General features: G+C 42.0%; 2 protein-coding genes and 1 long non-coding RNA gene across 3 annotated transcripts in view; 2 read left to right on the plus strand and 1 right to left on the minus strand.

Moving 5' to 3' along the window:
- Positions 1 to 94: 94 nt before the first annotated feature.
- On the plus strand, positions 95 to 1,263 carry LOC135484999 (uncharacterized). Its single transcript, XR_010446506.1, has 2 exons — positions 95 to 266; positions 563 to 1,263. It is a non-coding gene; the product is annotated as an uncharacterized LOC135484999 (long non-coding RNA).
- A 1,883-nt stretch (positions 1,264 to 3,146) lies between these two features.
- LOC135485655 (signal-induced proliferation-associated 1-like protein 1) overlaps positions 3,147 to 22,237 on the plus strand; it is a 69,859-nt gene continuing 50,768 nt past the window's right edge. Inside the window, exons 1-4 of the mRNA XM_064767977.1 lie at positions 3,147 to 3,226; positions 15,238 to 17,432; positions 19,095 to 19,243; positions 19,712 to 19,900. Coding sequence (XP_064624047.1) covers positions 15,896 to 17,432; positions 19,095 to 19,243; positions 19,712 to 19,900 — 1,875 coding nt within the window. The 5' untranslated portion in view covers positions 3,147 to 3,226; positions 15,238 to 15,895. The remainder of the gene's footprint in view (positions 3,227 to 15,237; positions 17,433 to 19,094; positions 19,244 to 19,711; positions 19,901 to 22,237) is intronic.
- Positions 9,030 to 12,180, minus strand: LOC135484703 (uncharacterized). Its single transcript, XM_064766345.1, has 2 exons — positions 11,643 to 12,180; positions 9,030 to 11,473 (listed from the first exon to the last, which is right to left on the minus strand). The coding sequence occupies exon 2, from the start codon at positions 10,958 to 10,960 to the stop codon at positions 10,334 to 10,336; it is 627 nt and encodes a 208-aa protein (XP_064622415.1). The 5' UTR covers positions 10,961 to 11,473; positions 11,643 to 12,180; the 3' UTR covers positions 9,030 to 10,333.

The following is a 22,237-nucleotide window of genomic DNA, read 5'->3' on the forward strand; positions in this document are numbered from 1 at the left end:
TGCAACCTAAAAGGGTTTCTTGACGATTTTTTCATTCAATTTACTATTACATTCACTATCTTTGTGGAAAACAATTTAAAAACAAAATGGTTGACCCAGCGCAACCACCACCGCTTTCTCGCAAAGAAAAGCTCCAACTGAGACGAATGCAAAATGTTGCCAGGGGACTGATGATGTTTAAACGAGGCATGATAGTGACTTTTATCGGACTGTTTAGTTACAAACTATACCATCACACCAAAACTCCTGATTACCAGTCTTTCAAGGTCTGAACATCACTTTAAGTGTTAGTTCAGTTTTCAGTTCACAGGTGGCGCCTCGGTTACTTATCAGAACAATACAACTCATTCCCTTGGCTGAAGATAACTGCCGTTGTTGCTACAGTTAAGCCTATAGATGATTCAGGCCATAATTCTAGAACGACATCAAGACAGACTTGAAACCTTTAGCCACACTGTTAGGCCAGTTTTCTTGTCACATTCTGAACTAGAAAAATTCAGAGGGATCTGTTCTTGGTGTCAAGACCTCCTCTCAAATCTGTTTCTCATTTATTTATTTGCAGGCGAGGAGAAAATTTAGAATTCAGTCAGAAACCAAAGATCCTGATGTGGAGCGGTTATACGAACTAGAAAAGAAAGAAAAAGAGATGAAGGAGCGGAACACTGGCAAAATTGAAGCAGAAATTGTTTGAATTGCGCACAGGAGCTTGATGTAAAATACATGTAGTCTTTAACTGTCTTTGGATGAAGTCGATGTAATAACCTGGGTGCTAGCTTCTTGTCACTGCATGGACGGTGTCAGCTTGTGCAGTAGTGGCTAGTGAAATAGATCAACATGCTGCATAAAGGGGTTTATGGTCTAGGGAACTATAATTTCCCTGGCAGAACATGCAAATATTCAGAGACAGTTTCTTTGTATTCTATTCGATGATAGACACAACACATTTTTTAATTGGTCTACAAAAATGTGAAGATTCGTCTCCATGTATTCATGTCTGTTGACTTCTATTCAAAGGAAATCAAGAAGATTCAAAACAAAGGTTACTGAATACCAGCTCGTCTACTGAAGTTCCTTGGATGACAGGATTGTGAAACATAAATAAAACGGAACTAGGCCTCGCAAACACATGTACATGTATTTCTTTAATTCATGGCCTTGCCAATACCACATCAGCTTGAAATTGGAATGTTCAGATTTTTGTACATATTGTTAATATAACATTTGGTGTGTTTTACTGTAAATAAAGGATGATTTATTAATGAATTCATACTTTTTTCTTGCTATGTTAAAATTATGAAACCCTTTCTACACACACACTCACGTTCCTCTGCTAAATCTGTTTGAAGACTTGGCTGAGCCCAGTTCCAACGGAGAACTTTTCAAACCGAGAATGTCCTCGGTTTAGCGGTGTGATGAGTCTGACTTCTGTCGTCAGTTCCCGCCATTTTACACGCATGTATTTGCACTGGTGTGAAAAGGTGCCTGTAGCTTCGAATGATCGTAGGCAGGTCATCATCAGTTCTTTTGCAATGTAAATACAGTAGAACCTCCACATAAAGGATGCCCTCAGAACTGACAAATGCTGTCCTTAAAGGGAGACTATAGGCAGGGGCAGAGGGGCTAATTTAGCCACCTTCAGGCGACTAATATACACGGTAAGGGCCCTGGGTCATATAAGATTCAGCAATAAATATGATCCTCGTACAAGCGTTAATCATTTCAATGTTCTGTGTGATGTGAGAGACCCCTATCGGCGACTTTGTGTAGCTTTATCTTGCCTGCCTGGCTGCTGCCTACATTGTCCCTTTAATAGAAAGGTTCCACTGTACTTGTATGTGCCAAATTGGCCGCCTGATGTCTGTTAATACATACTCTTCGAAGACAGACAACAATTTTTTCAGCGTGGTAAAATCAGAATTGTGACAGCTACTGTCATTAGCTTGGTTGTGACAGAGTCCAGGGACGAGTGAGGCCAGCTGATAACTACTATTCAGATCTGGGACATTGTTGCAGCTGTTGCCATCAGATTGGTTGTGACATGGTCTCTATAGGGCGACATAGTCACATACAAGTCATGTGTCTTCCCATATCAAATAAATAATGGCTCGATATGAATTTAAACAGTTTTTGTAAAGCGCTCGCTGATAGATGATATTAATTGCCAGCTCATGTCGATAACAGCAGAAATGAAAATGTGGAAAAGAGTATCCTTCATTAGAAGATTGATTGCATCCAGGGAGAATGGGGCACAAGCAACCCTCCCTCCCCAGATCCCCTGCAGTCAGTCGCTTGGGGGTCTATTGAGCTCTTATTTCCACGTGCCTGTGAAAAACTGCAGCAATATTTCAGTTCTAATCTTAGATAATAGCCTCAGGTCTCATAAGGGAGTTTTTTTTGTATTCAGGCAAACCGTAGTTCCTAAAAAAATCATTGATTTCTTTGTTCTCACAGTATGCCAGTGTTGATTTAGCAGTTGTTTTGGCCAAAACATGTTATTTGGAGTTTCTGAAACCTAGAGCTCTACTGAATAGGCGGTCAAGAAACTACGCACTTTACTGTTGTTGCCGACGTATGTGTACACTGAACTTGGGATGTGCGTCGGGCCCGTGTTGACGTGCCGTCCAGTCCAAGTTGGTGCACTTTTCGCTGATTAGTGCAAAATTCAACATATCTCAAAAGTTCAATGGTTGACCCTCAATTTTTTTTGATTTTTGTGTAGCGTAAGCAACTGTCTTTTACGGGAGAATGGTCACTGTAAGAATTATCCAGGAGGAAATGTATAATATTTGGAGTTTTCCGTGATTGTCCGGCCCAACTGGCAAAATTGCCATTTGGGATGGTGAACAGAGCTTGGAGCAAATGCGACACTTATGATTTATTTAAAGAAATAAAATGCCCGATTTTACATCCTGCAGAATAAGGGGAATCGGGCGTTTCCAGTGATATACGACACAAATGGGCTGTCCCTCATGCAATCACATTGGAAACGCATTAAAAAAAATATTACCTCCGTCATCATCGCGTACTCGGGAAAAACTCCCTAACGAGACCTTATTCCTCGTGCCTGTGAAAAACTGCCGGAATATTTCAGTTCTTATTTTAGATAATAGATTGCAGCACCACCTAACTAAGTGTCACGTGACCTAATAGCCTGTGCACTTTTGAGCATTGTAGGAAATTATGCAAGTAAATTTGCTGTGTTTTACGGATAATTTCAAGTGAAATAGTGAGTATAAAGTGATGATTGTGATCTGCCTTTATATTTCAGTTGTTTACAAGTATTGTTTCTGTTGTGTATGGTGATCAGAGGTGTTAAAACCACTCTCGGGACAGTGTCAACAAATCGGCCATGGTCAAACTTGTGCAGTTTTGTACACACTCACTGTGAGTGTGACTGTCACTGCATACAGATACACTACTGTTCATACCACACAGTACCTTGTGATGCAACAATGTAAATGTAATGCAACAATGTTGACACAAACATGTACAGTATACTCAACGTGCTCAACACTCAAGATACTGAACTGTGTGGGAAGTGTTCATGACATTGCATTCAACATGTTCGAAGGTATAGAACTAGAACTTAGAAGTAGAACGAGTCAGAATAACTGGCTACATTAAGAAAGTTAGTTAAAAATTTGAGCCCTTCCGAGCTTTCTTGGTCCTGGATATGACGATGGTGCGGTTTGCTCATGACTGACCAATCAGCTAACAGAGCCAACAAATGAGGTAATTCATGCATAATCGGATGATTTACGTCATTTGCCAGCTCTATTATTAAAAGGGACAATATAAGCAGCAGCTAGGCAGGCAAGATAAGTTACACAACGTCACCAATAGGGGTCTCTCACAGTACGTCGAAATGATTCACGCTTGTACGAGGAATATATTTAGTGCTGAGTCTGACATGACCAAGGGCCCCTGCTGTGTATACTATTACTAGTCACTTGAAGATGGCCAAATAATCCCCTCTGCTCCTGTCTATAGTCCACCTTTAATAGCTGATTAGTCAGTTAGTTAGTCATGCGCAAAGGTGTACCATCTTCATATCCTGGACCAAAGGTGTACCATCGTCATATCCTGGACCAAAGGTGTACCATCATCATATCCTGGACCAAAGGTGTACCATCGTCATATCCTGGACCAAAGGTGTACCATCGTCATATCCTGGACCAAAGGTGTACCATCATCATATCCTGGACCAAAGGTGTACCATCGTCATATCCTGGACCAAAGGTGTACCATCATCATATCCTGGACCAAAGGTGTACTATCGTTATATCCTAAACCAAACTTCTGAAGTGTCGCATTGTAGTTGGGACTGGGAGTTGGTGTTCAAAGTTAGGGTGGAGTTCAATTATCAGTAACGTCAGATGATCATCACCTCATCCTGCATTTTAATTATCGCCAGTTATGTCATGACATTAAATCCCAATTAATGACGTTTATTGTCTGATGTTAGGCTACGTATGTCGGAAGTCTGAGTTCAGTATTGCAAGTCGGAGCTCAAAAATCGAAATTGCATTTCAATTGAAACTGAAGAATTCAACGGGATGGGGTTTCGGTAGGGGTGAGCATCTATTTTGATTTGAAATGATCATTTAGGCAACTACCACTACGACTGCATCTCATCTGTTCACCAATCACCTCTATCCTGTGACATGTAAGAATAAGCAACCTGACTCAATATGATATTGCCATTAGAACTGCTCTAAGTAAATGTGAAGGTGTGACCTATGAAAACAACCTGTGTGTTCCCGGTGTTGATGCCAAAATGCCTGTGGCATAGACGCTCCTACTCATTTGCAAGGAGTTCCCCGACTTGGGCACAGCATCTCATGGGAAAACCCCAATGCAATTATCGTGATTATCGTGAGTGGCATCTGCACAGTAAATGTAGTTTGTGTTGTCCACCTGAAAAGCATTCTCTGACATAGTCGTGTTGGGGTTGGATCACGTTACACCTACTCAATTGAATTATGTCGGTTTTCTGTGCAGTTGATAGGCCTAGGCTACTGTAACTGGTCATTCTTATCAGAAAGACAATCATTTCTAAAAATTCTACCGTACCAATGACTTTCTCTACTGGCCTTGTACCTGAGAATACATGTATGCAATATAAGGGCCATGTTTCATGAGTCAAAATGGGCTGAGCCCTTTCTAGGCCCTTTCCGATCACTCTACGCTCAATTTAAAGTTGGTATGAAGGATTAAATGTCTGTTGTCCATTGATCAGCGAACCAGCTATGTTTTGCTACATTATACGTATTCCTGAGGTTTCGCTAGGCCCTCCCAAGCCAGGTGGATAGTTTTGTGTTATATTGATCCCCCTTTTATGTAGCGTTGTTTGAATGTGTGACATGTTGAAATTAGCCTTTCTATGCTAATGGTAGTGTTTGGTCCCCGACTGTGAATGTCTGTGGTTTCAAGTAGACAGGTCAAATAGATCAACCCAACTAATCTGATGGCTTTCTGGTGTGTTTGGTGATTTTCCTACTTATATGTCTTTGCCTGTTCTACACCTAATAGAAAGAAAGTTAAAACAGCCCTGGTCAGTCAAGTTACTGAGCTCCTCCATCAGATCCAATCAGATAGTATGTGAATGGTAGAAAATCTGTTCTTTATCGTGCATCCATTTTCTGTTCATGTTGCAGACTCTTTGGGTCTTTATCCCCAAGATTCAAATATTCAACAAAATATATCACAATATTTGTAAAATTGGTCCTTTGAGGACAAAGTCACAACCAGAATTCAGGGACAAGTTCACTTTTAGTAACTTGTTTCATGTAGAATGCGCCACAGACAACCACCAATGTATTTTGGTTTTGCTGATTAAAAGTGAGAAATTTCCAGATTAATTCGACTTCATGTCATGTTCTGTTTACAATGTTGGGTGGTTGCCCCATTGTTCAGGGAGAGCGTTCAATCAATACTTGTACATGGTCGCAAGGACCAATATGTACACAGTAGCGATTGAGCGCTGACAGGGTTGATAACTTTCCATAATATGAGAAAAGCCTCTGCCCTGACAAATCGTGCACTGCCTGACATTACATACGCTGCCAATCATTACGTAGTCCATTGACTGCAAATATCGGGCATAAAACTTTCATGCAAGCTTATGGCTTGTATTGAAAAACACTTAAATTGCATTGTTGCCCCTTATTTATCGGTTACAGGAAAATTCGTCCCCGGATAATTCGTCCCCGGAAAATTCGTCCCCGCAAATTCGTCCCCGGAAAATTCGTCCCCGAGGATAATTCGTCCCCAAGGATAATTCGTCCCCGGAAAATTTGTCCCCGAGGATAATTCGTCCCTGGAAAGTTCGTCCCCGAGGATAATTCGTCCCCAGAATATTTTACAAAGTTGAAAGTTTCTGACTTTACTTTCTAAGACTCTTAAGTCTTGTCGAATGGACTGTAGTAATAACTAATACTTTCGATTTTTCTCATTCAGTGTAACATCCCTCTTTACTACCATACTAGCCAGTTACCTACCCCACTATTTTTATAGTAGGTGGAAGTAGGCAGGCGAAATATTTTATTGAAGAATTTAGAGCTTTTCTTTCATTCTGACCAGTAAAAATACTTATTCGAAAAAAAAAATTATTTCGCCTGCCTACCTCTACCTACTATGAAAAGAGTGGAGTAGGTAACTAGCTAGTAGGGTAGTAAAGAGAGATATAATAAATGAGAAAAGTCGAAAGTAGTAAGTAGTAGTTATTACTAGAAACTAATGTCAGAAACTTTCAACTTTTGTTTAATTTTCCGGGGACGAATTATCTTCGAGGACGAATTTCCCAGGGATGAATTATCCTAGTGGACATATTTTCCGGGGGTGAAATTTTCCTCGGGGACGAATTTTCCAGGGACGAATTATCCTCAGGGACGAATTCTCCAGGGACGAATTATCCTCGGGGACGAATTATCCGGGGACGAATTTTCCGGGGACGAATTTTCCTATGGGACGAATTTTCCGGGGACGAGTTTTCCGGGGACGAATTTTCCGGGGACGAATTTTCCTAGAGCCTTATTTATCATAACATTCCAGCAATTCCGTGGAATGCAATGCGCTCCCAGAATAGAAAGCTATATTTTCAGCTTCTTTATCCGACGGTTTTATAGTTAGCCCTTTTGCGCGAATCACTTTGTGCTGATAGGAGGTGTAAAACATGTTGCTATAAGTAGCGCGTTATCGTTATCGCATCAAACCAGCTGATGGGATCGGCTTATCCGCAATAATTATCAAAACATCGGCTCCTGTACGGATTCCAGAACACCGTGCATGCCAAGCAACCCCGAGGGCCGAATACCGCTCGCCGTGTGACTGTGTTAGCGTTGCTGGGTCATCTGACAGGTTGACAATTCCCGATCAGCCTGTTGTCTCCACGTTTGGAGATTTTGAATAAAGATTTGCATTCTTGATAACTATTTGGCCATTAACCAAGAGGAATGTCAGGTGAATGGGATGCATTTCATGGTGTCTTCTTCCAATCAGTGACAGTCTGTTGCCCAGCCCCTTGTCAAAAGCTGGTTGTCCATGCTCTTCAAGAGTGTCAGCCACTTCAGGAGGATCAAAGAAATACACAGTAAAATATGTCCATATGTATGGATAGGCAGCCAAGATATCAGGGTACGACTGGATGCTTAGACTGAGCACGCCACTTTGTCTTCATATATGATGGTCTTTTAATATTGTATAGCCATAGGTGCGAATCAATACTATGTCAATTTTATGACTCATCAAAGTTTCGCTTGGACCAAAAGTTGACGCCCCTTGTTATTGTCCGTCTCCATAATGGAGGCCACCCCAGTCAACTGGTCAACCTGCATCAGGGTTGATGTACAGCTTCACAGTGTGCGCCCCTATAATATGCCCACTTCCTTTCCATGTGCTAGGTGTAGTCCACTGTCCATCTGGAGAGCTTGCTTTACAATGATTCTGGTGATGCGTTAACTGGTGAATATGGTTGGATTCATGGTCTGGTTGCAATGGTCAATGAAACTGTGCTGGTTCAGTGGTTTTAGTAGTCGCACGCCCCTGCCGCATTACACATACTCGCTTGAGTCGTCTATCATGTTCCCTGCTGTTGCTTTATCATAATCATTCGAGGCTTGATGCCCCTCCTGGGGCCTTTGCCTGTGCACAGGGCCTACATACAGTAGTATGGGGGATGCTCACTATGTTGCAGATAGGCCTCCCCTGCCTCTGTGGACATGGTGGGGGTGGGTGTGGGTGGGTCAGGGACGCCTTGAGCGCATTGTTGCATGCACAATTTTCGTTTGGGTCTTTTCAGTTTGGTTTGTACCAGTAGATTCTTTGATGTTTCTAGTGTTGTGTGGGTGATCCTGTTGGAACACTGTAAACAATGTCATAATCATGCATGATGACAAATTGACATTGTCACCCATAAATTATGACAGGAAGGCTCAACTCTCATGGTTAGCCTGTCATTATACATTGGCACACTCCAATTGACATTACTATTGAAAGCAATATCCTGCTCCTATTTATATAGATCTTCACCATTTGTGATTAAGAATGGTGTAAAGAGCCATGTCGAGCCATTATCATATGATCAGTCGCCTATCAATAGTACATGACTGTGTGTTTGCGGTTGACAAGCATGCTGGTCTATGGGATGTTTTGAGCTGTCCTGTAGGTCAGCTTTTGTGTCTGTTTTTCTTGTATTTTGCCCCTGCCCTTGTTACCTCAAGAGATGCCTTGGAATATACTTGTAAATTGTCAAAGTGTCCTCCAATTGGTCTTTATATGGTTAGTTGCAGGTAGTAATCTCAGATATGTCAGATTGGATGAAGTCTTCACCCTACTATAATGTAAAAATGTTGGTCCCACCAAACCAAAATAGGCAGCGGAGGACACAGTTGTCACACACCGCATTTTGTAATAAAGCATCTTGACACACAAGACTTCGAAATTATTCAATCTTATTGGAAGTAACTTTTTGGTGATATAGATTTAGAGACAAGATTCTGTTATCAACAGTTTATTTGTAAAGATTTTAGGAAGAATACAGAACTTTCTGAACAATATAGTCATTTGGTTAAAATGGTACACAAGTTACAGTTTCAATTTCATGGGAGTATATTCACGTGTCCTTTGTCGACATAATAGTTCTTTAGTAATCATGCAGGTATTTCCAATATTGATGCAGCTGGACATGAAGGCTACACCTTCATGTACCTTTGTTCAATTTACATGTAATTCAACAGGCAAATTGAATGCGGAGTGTATGGGATGTTGCATTTAACATTGTGCATGCAAATCATGACATGATTATTAACTAACCCTTAAAAGGGAATTTCTAGGAGCGATACAATGCCCTTTCTGTGCCTCTTCCATGGAACCCTCTTGTTCACATGTTCATCAGGTGGAATCTACATAGCTAACTGAACTGCACCAGACTTTTAAACAGGAAATGAGAATGTACATTTTCTCAGTTTTGGTGTGAGTGTAAGACGAGTATTAGTTCAGCTTTATCAGTAACCCATCCTGAGATACAGGGTTTTGATATTCCTACCTATATATAGCGAGCAGATGCATATTCCTTGGGTAAAACTGTTATGTCGAACATTGTGTCCCTTTAATTTGCAGTCATCGCAAAAATAAAAGGGTTTACATCAAAGTCAGTACACCAGGAATCAATTCCTGTGACGCTGACTACTGTCACAGGACGCTGACTACTGTCATCCTTATTTCGATATCATTCCACCATCCAGGTGGACCAATCATTGACTCAATAGATCGCATGAAGTAATCGTGGACGCTACACCTCCAGGCATGATTTGGTATTGATTTATCGCCGATTGCTAGGCAACCGAAGATGACTGCCTCCCGGACTGGTTTGAGACGATAACCGCAAATTATTGCTTCATTACACATGCTGCACACCTTTGATGTAATGCAATCAGACATCGTTTTTTTGCCGCAGCGAAAATCATCTGTACCTTCTTGGGTGGGTTCATTGTGATGTTATCCTGCCTGCAGGCAAGCGAGTTGGCTTGACGATTATCATGGCAATAGTCTCAAGTCTTATATCCATGTATCTATCCTGTAGTCTTATATTCTTCCAAATGAGAGAAAGCATTGTAGGCTGATCAGAGCATTTTTACTTTGCCCCCAAAATCTTGTTTCACCTTTTTGGATTTTGCCCAGAGCCTATCCCCCGTAGGTTAATGACCTCAAATCAATACCGGCACGGTATGCAGCACTTTATACACGAAAGCACAGCCTCAGATCTAATGATTATTATGCAGTTTGTCGTCATTAGTAGAGTCATACGACTTGGAAATGATCAGAGATGAGAAAATTATTCATCTTCATCATCCAGACCAAGATCTGCCCGAATTTCAACCAATGACTTAAGAGTTTTTGCCGTCATGCGACAAACCTTCAAATCGCGATGTCTGAACATAAAAAATGGACTCTCCTCGCTGATATCCTCGTCTTCGCTGATCTGTAATTTGTGGTAGATACTCCTGGTGCCGAGCATCGCGTCTGCTCCGATGGAGAAATGTTTGGCGTACGTGTCTCGCACAATTATCGGATTTGGTCCGAGTTCCAATCTGATATCGTACTTGGAGATCGTGTCCATGAATATATCACATATGCCTTTTGAACTGAAGACCGGGACTGGAACGATGCCAGTTTGTGATTTGCGAGGATCCTGGTTGTGTTTCACCCATTGCTGAAGCAGCAGCAAGACGTTGTCGATGTCGATTTTAGTAGCCTGAGACGGTTCAGCACCGACGAAGAGCGCACACGATTCGTTGTTCGTATGGATGTGATGCTGCGGGTCAACGTTCTTTAAGAAAGCAGCTTCTGGCTCGAGCGTGGTATTGTTGAGTTTCAGGGCGGCTAATCTGAGGATTTCTTGAGGTGATACCTCGTTACACGTAGGCAATACGTCAAAAACAATGTAGCTCGAAGCCATCATCGTGAATTATTGCGAGTTTATGGCGGAGGTTTGAAGAAAATCTGCGATGCTTTTAATTAAAATGAAACACGTGTCGGGTTTCACAGCTCGAGCAGATAAGTGGGGGTGAGTTTTTCACTCCTGAAGATTATCGGGTGACAATCTCGGGAAATTGAGTGCAAAACCGAAGCAGGGCTCGTGTTAATTGATTCAGTGTTTTTTCCCGCCAGCTGCCTTGATGCCACTGGAATGTCAGTGATGGGAGTTTTTAGACCCGACAGAATTGCAGCACTTCTTTCGGAACGGTAAGGTCACAGGTGGTCCTTTAGTGGTGTTCCCAAACATCGATGAAAAAAGGACGACTTATGATTCTGCTAAGAATATCCTGGTCTTGTTTTTGCACACTGCAGTCAACTATTAATTGCACTCATGAATATCCTTTAAAAAATGTCTCTGCGTTAATTAGTCACTATAGTAAGCTCATCCTGCCTTGTTGAACGAATTCTGTCTGGAGAAAAAGTCTTCCAATTGCAGCTGAAGAAGAAGAAGGATCAGTCACTACAACTGTTTGCACTGACAATCTGGGCAATGTTGCAAACACCATTCACACTGTTATGCCTATTTAGCAAAGAAACTGATTCGATAATGTGATCTTTTCACCTTTCACTACAGGGTGAGACTCTGTTCTTTACAAAAGCCCTACCTTTTAAGACTGCAATTCCCTACAGAAAATGCGAGTCGTTTTTCACAGCACTTTTCAAAAGTCCTGTTCACTTGTCGAATTGAATGGTACCTCCTGTAGCATCCTTTGAATCTAATTGTCTCGCTCTGTCAGCTTTTGTCTGTGAATAGAGACGCCAAACTTGAGAATAATGCAGAGAAAACTGTTTCGGACTGCTGCGTTTATGAAAAGTGTCTGGCCTATAGTTGTCTCTTGGCAGGAAAGAAACACCTTAGTGGTCTATTCCAATTCGAAAGAAGTTGATTGTCTTTTGATTTCGTTATTGGTACATATCCACACTGGTACATATGTCAAATGTATGTAGATCCAAGAAATTGATAGCCGTTGCTGAATCAGCAAGAAGAAGTCAAAGTTCAATCTTATGTCCTCTGTCATGTGGCCATTGTGTTAAATTCACCACAGTTCACAGTTCACTATTCTATTTTCAAGAACATTCTATCCATGCAGTTTCTCTGAATCGAAGAAAAGTTCTGTACACCAACCGATAAGCTGAAGTTCAGAAGCTTTAATGACAAATCTTCAGATGGTTCTTGCACTTCAGTACTTCCCTTTCCTTTTGGTTTTTCCCAAGTCTGAGGGCTTGACCAGGCAGGTCTGAAGTGTTTTGTTGTGTTTAATCATTGTTAAGTATGAAAAACATGTACAATGAGAAAGTTGTCCTATATTTCCAAAAATAGGTTATTCTGTTAAAAAAATTGTAACTTCAATTGCATGAAGGGCACATTGATCACCAGCTCTCGAATTATCAGACTGGAGCAGTGATTTTATTGTCGTTTCCCCCATAGGTGAAAGAAGATCTGGGCTGGCATGAAGGCCACTTTTGAGGGTCCACTGACTCTCATGGCAGCAGTGGCCTTAGGTTAAAATTCGAGCCCTGCATCACTCATGAGGCTGGTCTTCATTGCATTGCGCCTTTTGTTGTGAAAGTCTCAAGTTGTTTTTATAGTCCGATGTAATATCCTCTTCATTTGTTGTTCTGGACAGGACACTGTACCTTTAAAATTCGTCTCTTACATATGTAATGTTGTTGTCACGACTTGTGGTCACATGGGGTCCAAAACATAAATGTTACAATGCCTTCTCTTGACGAATCAAAACCACTTTCTCATTCCCGAGGCTATTAGAAGTGTCCGATTAATTTGCATAATTCTTAGAGAAATTTTTAAAAATTTCAGCTCAAATACCATAGGCATCCTACACTCTTAAAATTGGGTGAACAACTACAGTAGAACCTCTCTATTAAGGACACCCTCAGGACTGACAAATGCTGTCCTTAATAGAGAGGTGTCCTGATTAGGGAGGTCAAATTGAAGTGAAACAACCAATTTGGGACCAGAACTCATGTCCTTAATAGAGTGGGTGTCCTTAATAGAGGGGTGTCCGCTAAGGGAGGTGCCACTGTACTTGTACATGTAGTGTGCTAGCCTTTAGTATCTACATGATATGCTTAAGACAACATGTTATACATGTATTGTAAGGGAGACGCCAGTAATATCGCTATGTGATAAACATGTACATGTATTATGTTGGCAATGAAATGATAATTCTCATCGAATGGTTTCTATGTTCGTGAGGATCTTGTGATGAAAAGTCAGTCTTGTCAAAGAAAGGTTTACCGTATTTTGCTGCGTATAAAACGCACCGGGTATAAAGCGCACCCATTGAGTCCGTAGACAAAATCCAGACATAAGGCGCACCTACGTATAACACGCAGTACATTTTACATACTACAGGTATGCACAATGTAACTTCTGAGATGCCCCCTGCCTATCTTTCCTTCGTAGAAGCCTCGCTTTGATGTTAAATCATGGCGGCACACGATCAGCTGATTTATCGATTTGGATTTATCTCGCATCTACGCTCTGAATATTGCCGCTAAGGACCCTCAAAAACATTTATAGAAGTAACTGAAATGATAATGAGGATACTAATATGTATTGCGTACAGAACAGGCGAGTTAGCATCGGTGAATTATGCAAAGTGCATCGATATTCCCGATTTTTCTTTCGTGCAAAAATATAAAATGCGCCGACTTGGTTGCGAGCCAAAAAAGCCGTCAAAAGAAATGAGTTGATGGAAAAAATCTTGTGATCATTCGGTGGCTTCCTAGGGCTAGGCCATAGATAACACGCACCTTCGTATAACGCGCACCCCCCGATTTTAGGGCTTTCTTGGGTCAAAAAGCTGCGCCTTATACGCAGCATAATACGGTATTAGTATGAGCTGATACGCGAGCTGGAAAATAGGGGACAGCACTGCATTTCTCATCAGAATTCGTATGTTGCTATCAATTTCAAAGATTTTTCATGAATTCAGGAGGGGGGTGCGTGCGTCTAATGCCCCCTCCTAGGATCCCCGTCTGGTAGGGAAGAGACTGCACTATTTATTGAATGGTTAATGTAATATTGTACAACAATGACTGTCGTAATATTGTACAACAATGACTGAGTCAGGATGGCACATTGTGATGTAATAATGGGAAGAACTTCAAGAAGCTGCAGTCAGTTGTGTCAGAGAAATCGGTCCTTTTGACATGTTTTCACTGCCCTAAAGTCTGTAAGATAATCTTATTGTCCTCAGTAAAACACAGACTGGAAGAGTCATCTGCATGTGGTACTGAACATTACCCAGTGATAAAAATATTGGGTTGAGCGTCAACAAGGACATCATTACCCTCAATAAACTACACTGGGCGATTTTAATGAAAGTAGGAGGAAACCAGAGACCGCAGGGGAAACCTACGGTGTCAAAGTCGCCGCCTCTATCGCATGAGCTACTGAGACCGACAAGGAGTCGGCCCCGGGACCTTCAGAGGTGACAGGTGCTGGCGTTTCCACTACAACAGCCATTGATACGGCCATGTTTTATGATTGAAATGGGGGAATAATTGATGTTGTCAGATCAGTCTATACTTACTTGTGCCATCTGGGACGGAAACAAACTGGGTGAGTGTCCTGGTTCACCTTCCTTATTGATCGGCAATTTGTATGTCGGACAATTCAGATTTAGTGCTGCACTGAATTAACTTTGGTTGTGCTGGGACTCAGTCAGTTGGTGTTTACGACTAACTAGTGCAGGCCAGCATGGCAATGTCTGTCGCGAGCAAAGACATAACACAAGTTTGCACAGGTGTGATTTCACATCTTAAAAAACGATTATTTGTGATATTGATATGGCATACCTTATGTTTTACATTCTTGAAGTTACTGGGGCGACTACCAAAAATAGCTGAGTATCAATATATTTCAAGCACTGTTTCACAGCGACCCATACGTCAGTCGTGTCATGCTGTGGTTGCCTAATTTCTATGACACGGGCCAATAAATTGTTCATGTTCTTTGTAGTAGGCAGCAAACATGTTGAATGGGTCAAAATGTCCAAGTGGTGAATTCTCTTCATTCCAAATACAACTTGCACCCTTCAAAAAAGGATCGACTCATCGATACATTTCATCATCGGCACCAGATGTCATGATGTTGTGGCCTAATTTTCAATCGAGAAAAGCGTATGCTTGTGTTAACCGTACTCTTAAGTTTCGAAATTCTTTTCATTGCAGCTGCTGGCGCCGAAGTGAGAAAGAATCAAGTACTGCCAAGTCAACGATACAAATAAAGATGACTTCAACCGAGTCATCGAAACAGTAGCCTCATCCGACCTGCCACTACCAAGATTGCCTCTCAGAACTTCTTTCCTGCATACCAACACCACGGCAGGATTAATCTGACACGAATATTGGCCAGCTTGCCATGGGTGAACTGACGTTCTAGCCGGGGCATTTGACGCTCGCTATAAGGACGACACTGACATATTTATCTCTTGGTCATTTCCGTGGAGAGTTTGGTCAATGGAAGTAAGACAGATGGGCTCATTTGGTAGACCTGGGGATGTAATCAGAGAGGATAACTTTTAAAGGGCACAACCATTGAGAATATCATACAGTGTGATGTTTCTTGTGGATGGTGTTGTTCAGGGGCTTGTTTGTTGTAAATGATTATCACAACAAAACGGAATAGCATGGGATAAAATTACGATAATGTTATATTTCTGATGGATCTATCGAATCTGGGTTCTAAATCAGGCCCAATGTGTTTCGTGGTCTGAGCGTTAATTGGTTATGTTAGGCATGTGCCGTAGGAAGGTCTTTCATAAGTGTGATATTTGGCAAGTGTGTGCAGTGTGGTTAAGTGTGTTCGTGAAGGATAGGACAGGACAAGATGGAGGGACATTTTCTGCGGAATTCCCCGCAGCGTGCGAGTCATAATCTGGTGATTGGCCACTCGTCACCGGGTCAAAATGGCCAGTGCGGGGACAAAATGAGACAGCGTGCTATGCAGGCTGTCGAGTACTATCAAAAGATGCAGCGGAATCCGGATAATTTTAAACGCTACTCAGACGCCACGACTGCGTCTGCAGAGGGGTATCTCTCTGACGGGAGTAGTGCGCCGAGCAGAGAGGGCGCTGTCGATAACTATTACCGTGTCAAGTTAAAAGGTCACGGACAAAGTGGTGAGGCGAGGAACTCTTATGCTGAGCGGAAACAGGTCCCGTTGGCTAACACGCACTGGAAGACAGTCATGTCTCCTCCGAGTGCGGTTGGTGGAGTACCTTATAGTCGAAGCAATACACAACAACAACCGGAGCCAAAGATTTTAGCCAGTTCTGTTCCTGTGCATAGTTCTGTGCCGCCTCCTAGTCGCCATAAGTACCCAAAATGGCATAAAAAGTCACCGGAGAAGGGTAATCTGTATCGGAGTAACAGTAGTCTTGATATTGATCAGGTGGATGAGGCACCACCTGTTGTCACTCCTAGTAACAAACAGAAAAACAAACCGGGTAAACCAGTCCTCCGGCGAGATTACGGCAGCACGTCATCTCTAGATCTTCTCGGGCAGAGTAATCCCGAGAAAGATAGCTTTTTCTCAATGTTGAAGAATTATCGAAACGATAACTTGGACCAGCGTAGTCCTGCCCCTGCGAAAATTCAACAGTTGTTGGGCGGTAAAATTGACCTTACAAAATCGACTGAAAATAATAGTGTGAATTTCGCAAATGTGAAACAAAATAACGTTGCTGCTGTGGTCGAACAGGATTCGACGGACGGGATGACGAGCCCGAAAACAAAGGCTAAGTTCACCAAAGGGAAGGAGAAGTCGAGAAAGGATAGTGGTCCTGCGCTATTTCGTAAGCTACGTGGTGCAAAAAGTGATGGGACTGAAACGACGGGTAAAGTTCCGGATAATTCCGATGAATTGGACGAACGGCTGCGTCGGAAAGCGTTCGTACATTATGACTGTCAGAGTATCGGTTTGAACCTTCTCGATCAGATAAAAAATCGTAATCTCTTGAACAAGCGTCGGAATACGGCGACAGGTGCTTCGGCTGCGTCGGTGAGTTACTCGTTTGGTGGACAGGACGCCGACGCAGACTCCATCGATGACGACAATGGCGACGGCAAGAGTAACGATCTTGTTCTCTCCTGTCCGTTCTTTCGCAACGAACTCGGCGGGGAGGAAGAACGAACGATAAGTCTGACGCGCATGTCAGCGGCGCGGCGCATGCAACAACTTTTAGGGAATACAACCGTCTGTGATCCGGCCGCGCGGTCATCTTTGTGTAATGGTGTATCGACTTTAGACACTTCGACGAGTGCGGATGGATTTAGTGAGGTGCCGCTCATCATACATAAGGGATATGTAATAGAGTACGTCGACCAGGGAGCGTATTATTACAGGAACTACTTTTTACCTTATGGTGAGTATGGTGAACAGGGAAGTATCTTTCAGCACAGGCAGCTGCTGTCTAACCCCTACGCCCCTACTAATGCCAATCGAGCTACCAGGCCCAGAACTCAGGGAAAAAAATTACGATGGCGTTTTCAATACTGAGAAGTTAGAGCTAATTTGTTCAAGTTCTGATTGAATTTACAGAAGAAGTCAATTCTAAAGTGCGGAATGACTGAGTTTGCAGAAGAAATCAATTCCAAAAATAATGTATTTTTCATTCTGTTCGCCTTTGTTATGAAATATTGACATTCTCTGATCACATCGCGTATGCGGTAGCGACACTATCGCTGGCGGACAGCTGCATGAATCCCTAACATGGAAACGATTACAGTTGATCGACTTGCCGCGGCACTCATTAAAATCCAATATCTAAATCGATAAAAAATTGAATGTATTTAATGGAGAATTTGCCTCCCAGCATCAGATGGCAATGACTTTTAACAACTTGCAGTAGATTTAGTTTTACATTAGTCTGGCTAAAAATATTTTACCCATACAAATTAAGGTGGAATCCAAATTATGTCTTAGGATATACTAATGTAGACAATTTCAAGTTGCTGATAATATGGTGAACTGAAGATTGCCGCCAAATTACTGCTGTTGCCCTTCACCTGTTTTTTCTAGATGAGGGCTGATACAGGCCTAGCACAGTCTCACGGGCATGACAGGTAGCCTGAAACATGGGAAGTATAGTAGGAAGAGATGTTCAAAACATGTGAATCACAAATATGAGCACATTAGAATTGCCTTTGAGAAGGCATGTTTATGAGAATTTCAGTTGACATTATGCTCCCTTCTATTGTGTACACCTTTCCTTATAGTAAACTACTACACTCTCTACTTAAAATGTATGTCAATATCAGCTTGTGTTATTGAAAATATCACGAATAATGCATCGTGTGCCAGATATCAGTCTCAGGAATTTAGATTTCGGTTCATTCCAGGCACTTGATTTAATTTCATTGATCTATTCAATCAGTGCACAGAAGTCCACACGGACATATACCTTGTGCACACTTTTTACATGCATAGGCTGGGCCTACCTTTCACATGTAAGCGCTATGACAAATATTTTTGATGGGACTTCAAAGTGTACGTGAAGTACATTATCCTACATTTCTACTTTTCGTCAAAACAATTGACACGCTCTGGGCCATCATAGTCTCCCAGAGTAGACGATAGCCTGGTTTTATAGTTTAGTTGTAAAAAGTAGGCCTTTATCAAATATGCTAGTGAAGAAATTCTATGTGTCAATAGGACAACCAATTTGTCGGGTCTGATAATTTCATTTTCCAGGGCAAAATTGAACCCTACACTGTTCACTTACACTATTGGTACATTTTGGCTGACAACTGGGGCCAGTTGTCATCATGTGGAGGTTGAGACAGAGTTATGACTTTGGTTCAACAGGGATGGCCCCCTAAATCTCCTATTTCATAACCCCCAAAATACATTTAGGAGTAGAGCTCCACCAATGCATTTTAGGCCTGTGTCCCAGTACCAAGGATAAAGAGGACTAAGTAAGAAAGCAAGCACAAAGTAGAGGTGCTGATTTGGAAGGAGGGACAGCCTTGAGAGATTTTCATCAATTCTCTTATAGTTCTGACTTAAAGGGGTCTTTTTTCCACAGAGCATCAGAACTACTTTGGTAACGATGAGAACCTGGGGCCCGTTGCAATCAGCATTTACCGTGGCAAGGTGGAGGATGGGGACAAGGCTGCGAACAAACCAGGAGAAAACCTGACGTTTCAATACCGGATTATCATCCGAACTAGTGAGGTAAGGGAAGGGTCAAGGTCATTATTCAAGGTCAACCTTAAGAAAAGAATCGGATGATTGGGATCTCACTCCCTGCAGAGGTTATCAGTCCGCTCTCTTCATAACATAAACTTGATTACCATGTGCAAGTTCTGACAATAGGCAGGCAAACGAATTTGCTGATTAGTTGTAAGTTTATACATTTCATGATATCACGTTTTGCCTTCTGTATCCCGTTGCAAGGAATGTAGCTAATTTTGTGAAAAAAGGTAATTGTTAATCGTGGAATGGCATGGTGCATTAACCCCTTGGCCTTAGCTCTAAATGTGAAACTGCTTCAGAGATTTCTTTAAATCAGACACCTTCTCTGCCAGAAGTGCAAGAAAAGAACAAAACTGACATAATTTGTTGACGATAAAACTGTTTTTTACAATGAATCTGTTTTTATAAACAGATAAAGAACTTAACCCTTGATTTCGTACATTTCAGCTTTCAACGATCCGAGGTAGTGTTCTAGAGGAGGTTATACCATATTCCTCGCGTTTCAGCAGCAATCGTGGATTACCTTTCAAAGACATTTTGGATTATGTTGCTCCAGAGATTAACTTAGCAAGTTTGCGGCTGGCTATAAGTGGGCCAAAGACCTGTGAGGAGTTGATGAAGCTCGACGAACAGGGGGTGAGTAAAAGAATTCTCGTTCCAGAAAAATATTTGGGTACAGGAGAGTCTCTGAATGATCTTTAGTGGAAATGTCACCTGGGGATTCGTTCTCCTTCACCCCAAACTTGTCACAACATGTCATGTCTGTCTGAGCCCTCGACAGAGCCGCATGCTACAAGAGACCAACTTAGCATGACTAGCCTGATGTTTACTAATTGGACGACGCATTAGGAGAGAGTGATATTTACAGGAATCTTCCAGTGGGAATCATCCAGTGGGGTTATCTCGAAGTCTGGCTCGTGCTCGGTTGTTTTTTTTTGCGATTGTTTAGGTGCTCGCTATTCTCTGCCTGTTTCACCTCACGTCCGAGTCGGATTGGATCTGTGATTTGCTCATGTGGAATCCGTATTCTCATTGCGTAAGGCAATGTGTACCTGATGCGGAATGTCAACTACTTACAGCAGATTTTTTTCTGGTATAATTGAGAAGTATCGTTGCGCCTCTCAATGACACAGTATTATACTCTCAACACTCTTCCCGAAGGTTAGGTTGAACGAGTGCTAGTATGATAATGCCCACGATACACTGATCAACCTCTCTTGGGGGGGCCTCGCCGATACAATGTGGGGGAAATCAATCAGCCTATATATTATAGTACACAGTCTATCACATTCGTGCTTCGATTTCACAGATCGTCGCCAGGAAACTACAGTACATTGTTGTACAGTCTCGTGTGAGGTTTAGTTGAAATTAACTTGGGTAGAATCCTTATGTGTACAATTTGGGACTGGGCTGCTCATATTAGGTTTTAATCACATTGATTTTGTCTAGACATGAATTTAGAAAGTCTGAACAGATGGAAATACTTTGGCAATTGTCCATTGATGGCAGGTTCTCACAGATTATCGGTAATGGAATCCCAATTCTAAAAGCTCTCTCCTCCGTGTCTTATCTGGAGTGTTTTGGGTGTCCGGCTGACATGTTTAAAACACTGTCAAGTAGGGGTGTCTGCGCAAAAAATGATGATAAAACAGAAGATGGTCCGACACATTCAATCAAAAGCCATGGAAAACACTGCTCCTTTCTCAGCCAGCTACAACCAGAATAGCATTCCGCGAAGTTACTATTTATAGCTCACAAGGTCATTTGCATAAGATATTGATGACGTTTTAGTGACGTGACAGTCGGACATCGACACTTATTTCTACGCATTTGAGCTTATTTCAAAGTCAATTATCTTTGACCCTGCATTGTTTTTAGCATGAATGATACCATAGCGTCAGAGAGAGAAATATTCAGAACAATTATGTAGTATTTCCAACACTCGGACATGTGCCAGATTGAATCTAACTGCCCTAGTTAGAAAGCCTGAATCCATTGCGAAACCGCATGTTCGTCCGACATTGCCTGTAATTCAGCGATGGGGAAATAGAGGGCAGCAGCTGCAGTGACCTCATCTTCGTGGAATGCTATTCCAGAATATTGCCAATGCATTACACAATGCAGTGCATTGCAGCTCATGGTGTGGCAACATCGCTGTAATGCACTGCACTGCATTGTGTAATGCATTGGTGTGGCAACATTGCTGTAATGCACTACACTGCATTGTGTACTGCATTGGTGTGGCGAAATCGCTGTAACGCACTGCGCTGCACTGCACTGCATTGCATAATGCATTGGTTCTTATCCTGGCAATCTGGTTGTGAATTTGTACACGGAGACTGATCTGAGATGAGTGGACTCACCGAAGTGCACAAAGTTTGGAAATTTTATAACATTCTTGTCCAATTTGACACTCGGGCTCATCTGTCTTCATACATTTGGTAGGTTTGGTCAACATATCATGTCTGATATCATCGTTATACATCTCTCTACCTTATAGATTGTATTACGTACATTCATCTTGTCTTTAATCTTGCAATATTCCAACATATTCATGAGGCACCAGGCGTACACTTTGGCCGCGTCAGCCATTGAATATTGATTGTGAAATGAAGGCTGGGATTCCCACGATAAGCGAAATGAAGCAGCATAATATTCATGGGATGGAAATCTCCAACCTTGGTTTATCATGTTTGTGAATCTTTCTTGCTGGTAGTGCTGTCTTAGTGTTACTGGTTGAATTTCAAAAAGGTGACACATTTTCAAATGCTGGAAAAGTTGGTTGTATTGTCATTTTTCCTTCTCTGAAAAGGTAGACTACGTCCCAGTCGCATTGTTTCTTCCACCTTCTACCCTTCAAAGAGTATGCCGCTCGTATAAGCTGAGTAAATTCTCCTTCAAAGAAAAATCTGTCATCTTCCCTGAAGTCTTGTCAGCCTTGAAATTCTATCTCCTCTTAGTTGGGTCTTATGA

The sequence above is a fragment of the Lineus longissimus genome, chromosome 3 (assembly GCF_910592395.1).
Source record: "Lineus longissimus chromosome 3, tnLinLong1.2, whole genome shotgun sequence".
Lineage (NCBI taxonomy): Eukaryota > Metazoa > Nemertea > Pilidiophora > Heteronemertea > Lineidae > Lineus > Lineus longissimus.

Bases quoted from the DNA above. Each gene is read 5' to 3' on its own strand.
- LOC135484703 (XM_064766345.1), bottom strand. From the start codon at position 10,960: ATGATGGCTTCGAGCTACATTGTTTTTGACGTATTGCCTACGTGTAAC.